The sequence below is a fragment of the Cygnus atratus genome, chromosome 1 (assembly GCF_013377495.2).
Source record: "Cygnus atratus isolate AKBS03 ecotype Queensland, Australia chromosome 1, CAtr_DNAZoo_HiC_assembly, whole genome shotgun sequence".
Taxonomy (NCBI): domain Eukaryota; kingdom Metazoa; phylum Chordata; class Aves; order Anseriformes; family Anatidae; genus Cygnus; species Cygnus atratus.
Window position 1 is genome coordinate 68,577,286 of NC_066362.1, and position 15,637 is coordinate 68,592,922.

The 15,637-nt window shown below is 38.4% G+C and overlaps 1 protein-coding gene across 1 annotated transcript in view; it reads left to right on the forward strand.

Annotated features, from left to right (window-relative positions):
• PIK3C2G (phosphatidylinositol-4-phosphate 3-kinase catalytic subunit type 2 gamma) overlaps positions 1-15,637 on the forward strand; it is a 211,816-nt gene that overhangs the window by 169,429 nt on the left and 26,750 nt on the right. Inside the window, 2 exon segments of the mRNA XM_035550834.1 lie at positions 2,218-2,320; positions 10,740-10,815. Coding sequence (XP_035406727.1) covers positions 2,218-2,320; positions 10,740-10,815 — 179 coding nt within the window.

The window sequence follows — 15,637 nt, forward strand, 5'->3', positions numbered from 1 at the left end:
GTTCAGTTCTACTACAAGGTTCATATTGTCCTTCACTGCAGCAGAGAGTTATGGGTGCCATCAATCAGCTGTCTCTGAAGTTAAAGATAATGCATGTATCTGTCCTCAGTTTGGCCACTGTGCTTAGGATGCATCTTCTGAGGGCCAACATTTTTCAGAGTCCTCTCTTTGTGTTATGCAGCCTCATTTATTTTGTGCTGTTTCCAAACAGATCCTCCCTACCATCTCTTGAAAGAAGTCCCTTTTGTGCCCTAGAGAAGCCCAAAACATTCACAGCCTGTCTATATATGTCAAATGACCTGGGTTCTAATTTTATGTGTACAGCTCATGTATGTCATGATTCTGGGTCATGTCACATCCCCTACTACTATAATTTCTTCAGGCAAGAATTGCCTCTCACTGTTCATTTTTACAGTGCCTAACTGAGCCCTGATCTTTCCATGATACAGGCAAAAATAATCAAAAGGCTATGCTGCTATCATCCTGGCCCTTTGCCATTTTAATTGCAGACTAAGTTATACCACTGTTAAGTTCTTCCTCAGAAATATTACACAAGATAGCTAAAGACCTGTCCTCTCATAAAGAATTGCAATATCCTTATTAATCAGTATTCTCTTCTTAAAAGGCCTTCTGCTACAAAACAAGCAAAAAAAAAAAAAAAAAAAAAAAAACCACTCAACAGATCTAATTACAATTCATGAAATCTAATTACCTTGAATCTCTTGGTAACAAAAAACTGTGGCTTAATTGTCTTTGGTCATTTTATCTTCACTAGGTGAGGCTGCTGTGCCATTTTTACAGCTGGGTGGTTTGCAATGGTGGCCAGTGTTCCTCTCTGGGGATGGGAATCCACTGCTCCATGTGTTGCTATTTGGCTGGCTTTTGAAAAGCTGATGACATCTTATTACTGAGCTGTGGAATTGGGTAAAACCTATTCAAAGTAGGATCTGACCAGCTGTCTTTCAAAAGGCTGGGCAAATGTCTATTTTCAGTGTATTTTGCTGCTAGCTGGCTCTTTAGTCATTTGTCTGAAGCCTTCAGATATCTCTTCAGGTCTGCTGGATAAACCAGGTTGTATCAGGAAAAAGAGGTTTGTAAACAATACATGGTTAAGTGTTTGCAGTGGTGATGTAACATGAAATATGACCAGATCAATATTTCTGCTATTCTGTATTACATAGATCTGTGGACATAAAGTATAATATTAGTTTAGCAATCCCAATATTAGTAATCTATATCATAAAACCCATTACATGCAATTCAGCATAGGTAGCTTTTCTAATGATCCTTCAACTTGACAGAAAGAGTCCTTGTCAGGGCAAAGTTAATGTAAATTGATTATGTGTATTGTTAAAAATCTCACTTTTTGACTGATCTAACATGTTATATCTAAAACACAAAGATGATTCAAGTGAAAAAAAATGTCAGGTTTTGACATTTTAATTCACCATAGCATTTGAAAATTGATATAAAACCATCCTGTGCCTACATGGTTTATTTAGTAAGTGAAATTCATCTTAATAAAAATTATACAGAACATTGCTATTATTGTTCTAATTGTTTTTGTTGGGATTGATTTTCTAATTGTGATGATAGTTTTTTTTCATATATTATTTTTATTATAATAGTGCCTGAAATTGCATTCAGGATCAGGGACCTGGTCTGAAAAATTTATCTATGCTCTAAATAGCTAAGGTTAAAAAAAAAAAACAAAAAACATTGGTATATTCATAAAATGTCACATTGTTGCTGTAAGGCTTTGGCATTCATTATTGTATGGCAAGGCTTTGCGTAGTACGAGCCTTGGTCTGAGATCAGATCTGTTGTGCTATGCACTATGCAAAAAAAATGGAGAGGGTAATGTTTTCCTACAGTCATAAAGGACCAATTTTTAGAGGTATTTAGATACCCTAAAATGCATGTAAGTGCCTTTTAAGGTTTTTAATGTGTATATATGTATATGTGTGTGTGTGTATGTAAAATAAATGTAATGCTTTAGACAGAAAAAAAGGGTACAGTATGAAACAGAATATTAGCAAATTATTATCAGAAAAGAACCAGAAGCAGAGAGTAAACAATCATATGTAAACTACCCATCCCTTCACCTGCCAGCAAAACATCATAGAAAGAGTTAATGTTGTTCTGTTAAGTAGAGCTGGAAATGTTTTCAGCAAATACAGTACAAGAGTAATAATTACAAATACTCTTCTCTTGCAGGTTTCCCCGCTCATGGCCTTTTGCAGATCTTGAACATAAAAGAGTGAAGGATTTGAATCTCTATCTGAAGCAGCTATTAAGTGGACCCATCAAACTGGCAAATGTGAGCACTTCCAGTATTTATTTTATTTGCACATGACTTTTAGTAGCATAGTACCAAAAGAATCAGGAAGCTTTCCACTGCCTCGTTTGAAAAACTAAATGCCATAAATGACACTTCTGATGCACCCATTTTAAGATGGATCCACCGTAGCATTCATCAGAGCTTGAGACAAAGACAAGAATGACTGAAAAATAGTTTATTAGACCTGGCAGGGTGTTTTTCAAAATAACTTCTCTTCCTTTGCTGCCATCCAAAAGTAGTGATTCACTGTATTTTTGACAATAAGGAGTGGGTTCTGAGAAATGTAATGTCTAAAAAAAGGAGTAAATTTTGAAATATTGAAAAGTCTGATTTTGACAGTTTTTAAATGAAAAGTTCCATTCTTTCAGCACAGAGCTACCTCTTCATTTCAAAATTTAAGTAATGTGTAGAAGAAACTTTTGCAAACAAAGCAAAATCAGAATATTTCATTATCAGAGTGATACATTGTGTCCATTCAAATTGGCAGCTTTTTATTCATCATTGTTTTCTAAGATTTTATGTTTTCCTCCTATTTCCAAATGGACAGTCACAATAGTAACAAAAACTGACTCTTCACTGTCTGGCCCAGGACAAAGCCTTATGCACCTCAACATTGTGAAACACCGGGCCAAGGACATCTAGGAAGTCTTTTGCATCCTGGGAGTGTGTTAAATTATGCTGCATAACTTCAGAAGTTGAATGGTCAATTACTGGGTCTGAGAAAAAGAAGTGTCTTCCTGTGAGCAGCAATAGACAGGAAAGCTGTTGGATGGACAGGAAAGATTGGACCCTATGGTTATGTGGAGTCTAATAAATTCAAGGGAGCTGGGGTGTGATCTCCTACATTGTTTCTGCTATTTCACTGGTAGCACATTCTTTAGCAGAGCCTGGGCTTCTGCCAGATGGGCCTTGTGTTGTCCCATTGCCTCAGGGCTATAGCACAAACTCAAGCTGGTTTGGTTTAATAATGTCAACAGTCTAGGGTGCCAAAAGAGGGATATGATGGGATATTTTTTCTTCAAAATTTCAAACATCTTGCAAGAGGAGAAAAATGTTTACTGCCTACCTTTATAACTTTCCCAGCTGTGATTACATAGTAAAGATTAAAGAGAAAATTGTCCATATGTAAACCAAACAGGAGTTTGCTTATTACAATTAATAAAAATTATGTGCCAAGTTGAAATTGAGATTTCCAGTGATAGATTATATGTGTGTCACAGAGTTGCACTTAATTTAACATGGACAGCTGACTTGTGCTTGGCTCTCCTGACTGACCTTACCAAATAAACTCTACAGGTTGAGGTGAATTGTTGTGTAAACTCTGTCACTCAAGGTAGAGTCGTGGGTTTGTTTTACATTAGCACCTTTTGGTCACAGTGGAAGAAAAACTGATATTAGCCAGTGACCTAGAAATGGAGAGCTCTCTATCTTCTGCTGTTCTCTGGGCTGCTGTAAGGTACATGAATTTTCAATTTGGGCCAAGCATTGCTGTGTTGAAGTCTAATCTACGGTTGAAAAATCAGACTGTTTAAAGTCCTGGGATGGTAATAAAAACACTTTCTAACCACACACAGAAGCTCTCCTCTCCCTCCTGCTCTATGGTCTGTGAACAGTCTAATAATCAGCCTGAGCATGCTGCCTTGCAATGGGCTTCCTAATTCCTTGCCTCCTCCCTTTATGGTCCTGCAGTGCACACCTGTGGAGATGGATAAGTTCTCCCAGTGTTGCTGCTGAGACACTAGGACACAACGATGAATAGGGTATTTGTAGGGAAATGTGAGCATATCTGTTTGAGAACATATGCTGGTGTGTCTCTAAACTGGTCCAGTGGGGGTATACAGACATGCTGGACTGTTCAGCTGCTAAAAACCATTCAAGTCTGGTACAGCCTGTACTGGTAAACCATGAGGAAGATAAAACAATTACTTGCTTAAAAAAGTCATACAGCTGCTGGTGTGCAGGACTTGGAGGGGGGCATGATAGTAAAATGGAGTAATGAGCAGATTGTTTCCAACTGTAAAGCGCTGTTGCATGCTGGAAATCATCTTGCTAACCCTCATGCATCTAACTTGCAATTCTCGGTGATAACCTTTAAAATTATTGATACTCTATAAACATTGAATAATTATTGTTACTTCAATATGCTTCCGCTGCTGGGAGATGTAAGAAATTTAGAAAACACTGATGTATTCTTACCCACTTAGAACAAGGAGACCAGTCAGTGGGTAATTTCCTTTGTACTCCCAGCTGAAGGCTTCTTTTTCACTTTTTCCTTTTGGTATGACTCTTTCAAAAGTGTCATAGTGTCTTTTTGATTTTACTCTGAGCAGAAAGCCAAGTTAGGAGGCTTTCTTGATAAAAATAAACACAATTATTCTGTCTCTTTACATGCATAGGACCACTTTACAGTCAAATTTATCCTTTTTCTCAAATTGCTAGAAAGCCTGACCAAAACCATTTAGGGAGATGTCTGCTCTCAAGCTTTACCAAACTGTCATTCCTATGAAAGAGTAAAACTATGTAGGACCAAGTAATTCATTCTGAAATTTGAGAAGAAATTGTGTAAGATTAGATGCCTGTAGAACAGGGATCCTTGTATGTTCTTGACACAACCATTTTTCTGTGCTGTATTTTAGCTCTATGGTATCCTGGAGCATTGTTTGATATGATACTAAGCCAAGAAGGGAAAGAGTTTTTATTTCATAATTAAATACCCTTGCTATCACTGTAAACACATTACCCTGATTGACTGGACACCACTGACCACCTTTTTTTCAGCACTGGAGAGTTTAGTCAAGTCCACACAGGACCAACTGCACGCTTGGTTCTATCAGCTAAGTAATTAAAAACCCTAGAAATAAAAAGTGAATTGTATTATATCCAAATTTGTTCCTCAGTCATGCCTTAAGTGCATGCTTTTCAGTCCAGACTAAGTTCTGATTATGAAAATTGTGTTATGATTAACAGTAGGTCAAAATGTCACTGACCTTTTCTGCTAAATGGTTTGAACGAAGGAAGGGATGTGGGAAATAGCTATCTTCTCATTTGTACTGTAGCTCAAATGGAATTAAGTATTTCTTTAAACTCTTCTTTAAAGAACAGAAACATCAAACCACCTTCTTCTATCTCTGAATTTTAGTATCAGATCCTTATTGGATCTGTGCTGAAAAATCTGTTGATGGAGACATTTGCTGTTGGGCTATTTTAAATGCTTAAATGTGTTTATTCCCATTTCTCTTCAAAGTTTTTTAAGCCTATGGCTTACTTTGAGCATAAACCTCATTCACTGATTTTCTTTTAGACATTTTTTTAAGAGTTGCCTGGAATAGGAGTTGGTTGTTTTTTTTTTTTGTTTGTTTGTTTTAATTCAGGTTAACACTCATTTATAAGTAACTACTCCACCAGACTATATACATGAACAACAAGCTATATTCATAACATCAACTACTAAAATGCAGAAGTAGATTTTCATATTGAGTCATTTGGGACATGATCAAAAATGTGTTTCAGCATCTTTTTCAGTTCCATTCTACTCCCCTCAAATCAATGGCAATATGTGTGATCACATCATAGAAATATTTAGTTCTGTGCCAGCTGCACTGTTGCTGACTGACTGATCAGCTGCATGCGCTGATATGTTTGAGTCTTCTAGATCACGCTAAGCAAGGCTACATATTCAACAATGTTTAGACTCATGGAGTTTTGCTTCTTTAAATGGCAAAATAGCCAATTGTTGCCACGAATAATAGGTGAAACATCAAGGAACAATAATTGGATGGTTGGTAACACGGGGGAGGACAAAAATATACACTGTTGCAGTATAAATCAAATCTATGACAAAAGGCAGTTGCTGCCACCTACTATTACAATTTTCTCTATTTCACTCTTAACTCCAACTGAGTGATGGGCTGAATGGAGATTGCAGCCCAAATCTCAACAAATATAAATTAGGACTGCCCTAGTGGCTTGTCATTTTTCAGTAGTATTGTAGGAGGTTGCACACTCCCTGTGAACACAAAAGCAAGGTAAGGCTCTGTTAATTGAGTCTGCTCTTGGCCCTGCTGACATTTAGCAGCATTTTAGATATTGACTAAGCTGAAGGTTTTCTTACTTATCTTTAAAGGACAACTTGCACCTGGCTTGGGCATTACAAATACAAATATAAAACTGAATCTAAAGCAATGTATGATGTAGCTGTGCTGTGTATTTGGTACCAACTGCCAGCTAATAACTTTCAATGGATAATTTCCCCATCTCTCATCATTTAAAGAAGTGGCATTTAATTTGTACATATTGTTATTGATAGCATAGCTCAGACACTAGATGTACATACTGATCTTGCAAAACTACTATGTAGTTAAGGTTATACCTTAAACAAACTTATGTTATTCATCCCTTATCTTTCACATAGGTTGGTTTTGTGAGTGTGGTGGGTAGGGAAGTTTGAGTGGAGATGTTTATCACATTTGGTGTTGGTGGGAAAAAAAAACCATAAGTGTAGGTGCACAGTAACTTAATTAGTATGAAGAAATGAGGTGCTGCATTGGGTTTTGTCTCTGTAAAAATTTTCTCTTTAATTTTCCAAATTATCTAAAAATTTAGGGGGCAGAGATAAACCAAGTGCAATCAGGTAAGCAAACAGTGACAGTGTATCAGGTATGGATAAATTCTATAAAAAGCTTTATGTTGACTTGAAGGCTGTGTGAAATGGCTTTAAAGAGGATGTAAATGGAAGTGGTTGTAGATTACTTTCACTCATTTTCAAACATACAGTGAAAAACAGGCACACTGTGGTTCTAGAGTGACTAGTGGTTTGCACTGTAGAAGTAACAAAGTTTGATAAGAGCTTACCATATTTCATTTGTATTTTATTCACTGGAGCTACTTGACATTTACAGAGCTGAGAAAATATCTCTGGCAGTGCCCATATGGAGTTATATAACACAAAGGTACAAAGCGTACCTAAGTTATGTGGGTCCCTTAAACTCCCACCACTCCTGTACTCCTACAGGCAGATATCAAGCAGAGCCCAAATGGGGAGGGTTCAAAGTCCTCTCTTTTCCTCTGTCCTTTCTTGAAGTTATAATATCTGCAACAAGGTCATCTTTTTCTGTTTTCTTTCTTTCCTGCTGCTTCTCCATCCTGGTTAAGTATAACAGGTGCTTAGGTGTTCTCTGACCCCAAATCTACTCTAACACAGCTGAAAAGAGGGCTGAAAGCAAAGCAGAGACTGCTCTTTTTCTTTCTTTTTCTTTTTCTTTCTTTCTTTCTTTCTTTCTTTCTTTCTTTCTTTCTTTCTGAAATTTAATCTGGCTTGAAATCTGGCTGTGTTTCACTAACAGCAGAGTGCTTTTCTAGTTAAGCTCTAATGGAAAGCAATGACAAATTCTACCGTGCTACAGTGGTGCAGGGCTGTGCTAGTTCCCCTGATGCTATTGAAATTGCTTATTTCAGCTGTATCCTAGTGTAAGTGAAGGTGGAATTCATCTCTTTTGAGATAATGGCTGAATAAAGGTCACACAAGAGTTCAAACCAGACCAGCACTGATGCACCTATACATACCTGGCTGCTCCCCAAAAGATTAATGTTTTTGAGTGACCTGGAAAAATACCAACATTACCTTTTAAATTGTTATGTAATTAGGTAAGAATGGTTAGAGAACTGGTAGGAGGCTTTCCTAAAAATCCCCAAATGACTGTTACCTTATGGAATTTCCATTTACTGTTTTAAAGACAATAACTTAAGGGAAAAAATGGTAGGTGAGTTCTTGTGGTCATCTTCAGTCCCTGCCCATCTGCCAAGACAGTCACAGGATCTTAAGATTCCCACCTATGATCGCATGTCTTTGTAACAAAGATTGCTTGTTCAGAAGTAGACTCTGTCCACCTAAATATGGTTTGCATTTGACCATACATGCATTCCAGGCTCTGAAGTGCCTGGTTCTGCTTAGCGATGTAATTAGATGTATGCTTAACTCTAAGCACGTGCTTCAGTCCTGGACTGGTGTCCAATTGATTGAAGTCCTGTTAACTTCAATGGCATTTAGGAATCACCTGAAAGTTCAGCATGTGTTTTGGTGATCTGCTGATAAAGGGTGAACTTAAGAAGGTACTTACATACTTTGCTGATGGAAATCTAAATGGTGGTATCCTGCAGTAGGTAGATTAGCACAGTTCAGGGAGAAACTGCTCGTCTTGTACATAGCAGTGTACAAAATGCCTATTGAAGCAAACCTGTAAGAGAGCACCTCCATTGTTTTTGAAGCACTTTGCCCTTGATAGACTGCTAAATCTGCCCCTGCAACCTGGCCTGTTTTTTCTTTCCATTTACCAACGTTGGCCTTGCTGCTTGCCCACATGCTTCAATACCAATTGAATACAATGGACACACAGACAAGGAATACTTTGAAATTAGTGCTGTGGCACTAACAATGTACGTGCCTGTTATGTTCATGCCTAGTGTATGATCTGCACTGATTCTGCTTGTGTTTTTAAACCAAATGACAGTTTTTTTTTCAGTGTTCTTTCCTCTAGGAAGAGAATTTGGAACTCTCTCCTGAAAAAAAAATCTTCCCATCTCCTGTTTGCAAACCTCTCTGTTCACTATTATATCTATTTTCAGATTGCTGAAAGAGTAAGCAGAGAGGACGCAGAACACGAGGCTGCTCAGTGTGGAATTTTTCTATTTCTCTTTCAAGTCAGTTAGTGTATCCTTCCTTCCACATCCTGCCCACTTCTCTCAAGATCTTTCAACTCAAAGGGCTACCTAAGTTTCTTTGCTTATTTTCATGCTTTCAAATAAAGGCTGAACTGCCAAAAAAAATACATTCTTTCAACACTTGAGATTTCCTACCCTTGGGACTTGTGCTGAAAGAGCAAATGGAGGTCCCACAGGGAGTAACTTAGTTGTTTAAAGCTGTTAAAAGCTGAAGCAGGTGTATGGGCTGTACTGTAACTATAACCTATAACACTGTAACCTATCCTCATGAGATGAGAAAATAATTACTTATGCTCAGAATGGACAGGTATATTGGCAATCCATTGATAAAAGCTTAATTATTTGTCATTCAATTCAAAGAAAAAAAATGTTGGTTTATCTTTTTTTCTGAATTGTTTTAAAGCAAGTGTCAATGTGGGAGAAAAAATCCCAAGCAGTGGAATGAAAAATAAAAGACAACTGCTAAAATAAATCCAGATTGCTAAATTTTATCTCCATGCCACATATACAGCTTGTTCTTCTGTTTGCTGAACTTACAGTAACTCCTCACTAGCTGCATTTGTCACTAAACTCTTACTTTTGTTTCTTTCCTTTCACAAATCACGCCACATCTTCTCAAATTGAAACAAGACAAAATATACATGAAATACATCTTGTCGATAAGAGACACATTATTTTCCATGGCCTGGAAAAACAAAAAACAAACAAACAAACAAAAAACAATGGTGGCATTTTTAATGCTAGAATCTGAAAAGTCTCTTGTTAAGCCCATTTGTTACAGCATCAGTCCAAGTGGCATCAGTATGAATGTAGCAATTTCTTACAGTCTTAAAGAATGGCCATTCTGAAATATAACTTTATGAAAAAGGTAATAAAATGTAATTACTGTCCACCTTTGATTCAGAATCATAAGAGTTCATTTTAGAATTCATATTTTTATTGCCTTGCACAATACTCAAATCTGGGGATTTGGTTTATTGGTTTAATTCTCTAAAGCTGAGTGTAACTACCTGTTATATATGTTCACTAGAGCAGTACAGGGCAGTATATAAAAAACAAAGTGACAGGGCAGTGTGTAAGGTGGCTTACTCTTTGAAACAGGCTGGTAAAATATGACTATTTCTGGTAGGAGTTAACCCTGTATGGACCTTTTCGGTGTGAGTGTCCATTAAGCCTCCAAGTGAGGTATGCGCAATATCTAAGCCTGAGGGTGGGGCACAGGTCAGGTCAGATGCTTGGGGCTGGTCCACTGCCAAGGACAAATTTCACGCTGACTGCACAATACTCAGGAAAGATGTTATCCTGCATTTGTTTCATAGATGTGCTGCACTGTAAATGTAGTTGCAGCTGCTAATGTGTATATTGGAGATACTGAGATCCAGTAAGAATGCAAATATGGCCTATACTGCACGTTGCTATTTGGATGGGTGTTGAAAGAAAGGGGTGAGGTAAGCATCCATGCAGCCTCCCTGAGCCAGTGGTAAGGGGCACCACTGTCTTCCCAGTGCCTGCATAGAAATCATTCCATGGGGTTCTCGCCCATGACCAGAGTGGAAAGGCTGTCCTTCATTGCTGACTCCAATATACGCATCAAAAGCCTACCAGCAGTCTGCTCTGAGAGAACTTATTCAAGGAACAGAGCACATGTGATATTCCCTAAAGTATTTTTATTTTCTTTCAGAATGAGCTTGTACTCAGCTTCTTCTTGAATTGGACCAAAAAAACCGTCAAAGAAACATCATCATCTGTGACCTTGGGTATGTGAATTACCAATCTTCTTCATTCTTAGGTGAATAAAGTGTTTAATGTGGATTTTTTTTTTTTTTTTTTATCTATAGATAACCAACAAATGCTTCCTGACTTCTCAAGGTCTCTAGAAATGTTTTAGTAATGTGACCTGTAGCTTGCTTTCAGTTTGGCATATGCTTCTCAGCCTTGCTTCACTTCTTTTTGAATAAACATACCTATATGCAAAGTAAAAGTTTATTTAGACAAACTGTGGCATGTTTCTTGTTCTACAAAACAATTTTCAGAGAAGAATCTAGAGGGAAAAGAAAAGTCATAACAAAGAACAATGTATACCTGGACAGGAAAAGAAAATTAGGGATGACTTTAGTCATTTTTACAATGAGTGGAGCAGGTAAATAACAGAACATTATGCTAATGCCTAGGCATACATTATTAATGGTAGTGGTAATTCACTTCTTACTAAATGACATTCCGCTTTGTTCCCTTAGCCTATGTAAATGCTTAACCATTTTCCTCTTCTGTGCAGCACCTAATTTAATCTAATCTCTGGCATTACAGAATTAAGAGCCAAAGCGTAAACCATATAATGTAAACCATGGATGTTTCTTATCTTCCACTGCACTAGTTCTACACCGAAAATAAACTTCAATAGTCAATTTTTAGGCAAAATAAAATCTCATAAAGAAGCCTGCAGCTGCACCCTGCACCAAAACAATTGTTTTTTGCTCCAAGTGACAGGAAGTTTCCAAGATGACCAGTTCTCGCACTCCTTTCTGAAATGTGGAATAGCTCAGCATATTTAATTTGCATGTCCATTATGTTAATTTCTTCTCTCTGCAGACAGGGGCTTTATTATCTCTTTTGCTGTGACCATTTTTAAAAAATTCGTCAGAACAAAATAAATCCCATTCTGTCTTCTCAGCCTTTGGAAGAACTCCCCCAGTGTAGTTTATTTGATTAGGGTTGCCATTATCATATTAAATCCATTATGAATATTGGAAATTACTAATGGTTGCTCTAACTTGTACAAAAGAATGAGAGGATAATGCAGAAATGGCCTAGGTGTTTGAAATATTCAAAATTGAATCTTACCACATCCAACCTAGAGTACAAATGTGACATGTATCTGGGTCCATGGGCTACTGCTCTCTATAGACTCTCTAACCGATGTTGCAGACGTGAAAGTGAGCTGAGGCATGAGGCAGTTTAAGTCTGAGGTCTTTAGAGGGATTTTGACATTTCAATTAGATTTAGGTGCCTAGCTATTACAGAGAATCTGGGTGTAAATATCTTGTGCAAAGCATGAACTGAACTGTAACAAAGTTGCAAAATAAATTAGTCCTACAGTGGTGTCCTCAACCAATATAATCTGAAGGGTGAATCCTTAAGTTTGTTGTCAGTTACTTCAAAATCAGAGAACAGGATGAAAGAAAGAAAGGTAAGAATGTGTTTAGTGGGTATTTGATGAAAGCTACGTTGACAGAAAACCCAATCTGCTGGTTCACTGTGAACTCAGTGGTCCCATTACATAAAGGTCACAACCTGGTCAGGAGAGATTAATGTAATGTAGTTACAGAGGGTATCATTTTCCTGCTCAGGAACTCTGCCTTTTAAAGTCTGGACTCATTCATTCTAGGCCCAGGACAAAACCATTGTTTAACAGAAATATATATCTATACATATATATATATATTAAAATCCCCCTTTGGCCTAGAAATTGGTTGCTGACATTTATTAATAGGATACGAGTAGATCCGAGGTCCACACCAGGACACGATGAGTTTAGACACCGTAAAAACAGAGATCAAGAATTATGGACTGAGTTGCTTTGAGTATGCCACCACTTCTGGTTGGTGAGGAAAGGGATTGAACCTGGTCCACAGCTGATTGCAGCTGTCAGCCTACCAACCATGCACGTACTAATTATTCACTTGAAAAATTTTCATACGTTACTCCCAAGTTTCACCCCTTGTTGTTGGAGTTAGATCTCTGCCATACCCCAGCTACCTAGCTCACTTAGATCTATATTGCACGACATTCACTGCCCTGTTATGATCTGTCCTGAGAGTAAAGGAAGACACAAGTCCAGCTAAGGCAGGCTGGTGATCATGCCAAGCTGCCAGGTAGCATACAAAGAGTTGCTGGGCAGGGCACCATCTGTTGGCCCTGGGGGCTTGTCTTTGCTGAGGGTGCCCTGAAACACTTGACTTGAAAGAAAGCCCTATAGAAATGCCATATTTGGACTGGGGTGGGAAATTCATTGCGCCCGCAGGAGAAAGGTAATTACCATGAAAACAATACATCCTTCACCCACAGATTTTATTGTTTTATGAACATATAAACACCTTAATTTTTGCCTGTTTTGAAGAATAATGCAGGATTAATATGGGCTGCAGCTTTCCATGAACTTGGTGGTTTCTCTCTCATCCTTTACACAAGCAAATCATCTGTCTTTTAGTTAGGATCAATATAAAATAAAGCTAATGCCCAGTAGAAGCAGGTTATGAATTTTGATCAAGACAGCATCCTTCTCTAACACAGCTTTAATTTACAAATGTTGTAGGTAATTACAGTTACTAAAGTAAAGTAAAAATTAAAATTTATGAAATTGTACTGTGCTCCTAGCAATGGAGATTAAAAATCAGTGCTAAATTTACTTTGACATGAATACTGATTCAATATTCCCAGTGGGATGGATTCTGAATTACACTGAATATTGTCAGTATTTCATTACACCAAGCACACTACAAGGGAGTGAGAGCAGATATTAGGAATGATTTCACAGACAGACTTTTATAAAGACTCTTAAAAAATAAAAAGAAGAAAGAAAATCTATCAAAATTATTTTATATAAATCTATATATTTTATTTTTCTTCCCTGGAGTTTTTGTCTCATGAAAATATGATTAATTGAGCCTGTTTTGGCAAAGTTATGAAAGCAAGAAGTCTTTGGTATTGGTTATAAAAGTTCACAACCCAGGTCCAGTTCTGGCAGGTTTGATAAGTGTTGCATGCACTTCAGCGTGCTTTTGTCTATTTAGAGCAGTAGATGAAACATCTCTGTGTCCTTCTGAAGCAAGATCCAAGCATTCCAAAAAGCAAAATGTACAGTACGCCACTCCATGAAGAATCCCATTCTTCATGAATGCTCCCTCAGGACAGTAGGCTATTTTGCTCATGTTATATAGCATTCTCATCTGCTGCAGTTGCTCATTCTTGATGTAAAGCAACTGCCATAAATTGTGTTCCTATTTCACTTGGGTTTAGGCTGGTTTGCTGGCCATAAGCACCTCTTGTTGGCTTACAGGGTAAGAGCAGGGAGAGAATCAGTGAATATATCTGTGTTCCTCAAGGGTTGGTATTGGAACTGGTTCTGTTTAACATCTTTGTCAGTGACGTGGACAGTGCAATTAAGTGCACCCTCAGCAAGTTTTCTGATGCCACCAAGCTGTGTAGTGTGGTTGACATGCTGGAGGGAAGAGATGCCATCCAAAGGGACCTTGACAGGCTTGAGAGGTGGGCCTGTGTGAAACGCATGAAGTTCAACAAGGCCAAGTGCAAGGTTCAGCATCTGGGCCAGAGTAATCCCAAGGACAAATACAGGCTGGGCAGAGAGCAACCTGAGAAGGACCTGGGGGTGTTCGTTGATGAGAAGCTCAACATGATCCGGCACTGTGTGCTTACAGCCCAGAAAGCCAGCCATATCCTGAGCTGCATCAAAAGCAATGTGGCCAGCAGGGCAAGGGAGGGGATTCTCCCCCTCTGCTCTGCTCTCATGAGACCCCACCTGGAGCCCTGCGTTCAGCTCTGGGGCTCCCAGCACCAGAAGGACAGGGACCTATTAGAATGAGTCCAGAGGAGGGCCATGAAGATGATCAAAGGGCTGGGCACATCTCCTTATGAACACAGGCTTAGGGAGTTGGGGTTGTTCATCTTGGAGAAGAAAAGGCTCCAGGGAGACCTTACAACAATCATCTGATACCTAAAGTGGGCCTACAAGAAAGATGGAGAGGGACTCTTTGTAAGGGAGCATAGTGATAGGACAAGCAGTAATGGTTTTAAACTAACAAAGGGTAGATTTAAATTAGATATCAGGAAGACATTCTTCACTCAGAGGGTGGTGAGGCACTGGAGCAGGCTGCCCAGAGAAGCTGTGGATGCCCTATTCCTGGAGGTGTTCAAGACAGGTTGGATGGGGCTTTGAGCAACCTGATCTGGTGGGAGGTGTCACTGCCCATGGCAGGGGGGCTGGAATTAGACCATCTTTAAGGTCCCTTCCAATCCAAACCATTCTGTGATTCTGTGATCTACAGTCAGGTACGTTGGAGGCTCAAAAACCCAAGCTGTAGCTAGAGCAAGCAACTGGTTGTCTTGGAGTGTTCAGCTCTGGTCCTGGGAAATCAAACAGATTCCAGTACCCTTTGGTTGGTCAGAACAGGCTAACACCAAGAAGGTATAAGACATGTCCAAGGGTACAGAAGACAGAATAATATTAACTCCCTGATGGTAGTGCTATGACATTTTAATTAGTGTTTGCATATTGCTTTGCAGTCTACATGTGAAATTTGGTGTAATAAATTGTAGTTTCCCTATTGATTTCATCAGTTTTCTGTGTAGCATCTTTCCCACTGTTTATATTTCTCATGCATTGTGCAAATCGTAACTCAGAGCTTGCTTTAAAACACTGCTAAAGAAAACACTGCACAAAATACAGAATTTAGAGCAGGTAGTTCTCCAACAGGCTAGAAAAACCATTTAGATAATAAAAGAACTACATAATTGATTGCTCTGAAGATCATTCCACCTTCAATAGAAATTAATTTGAAAACT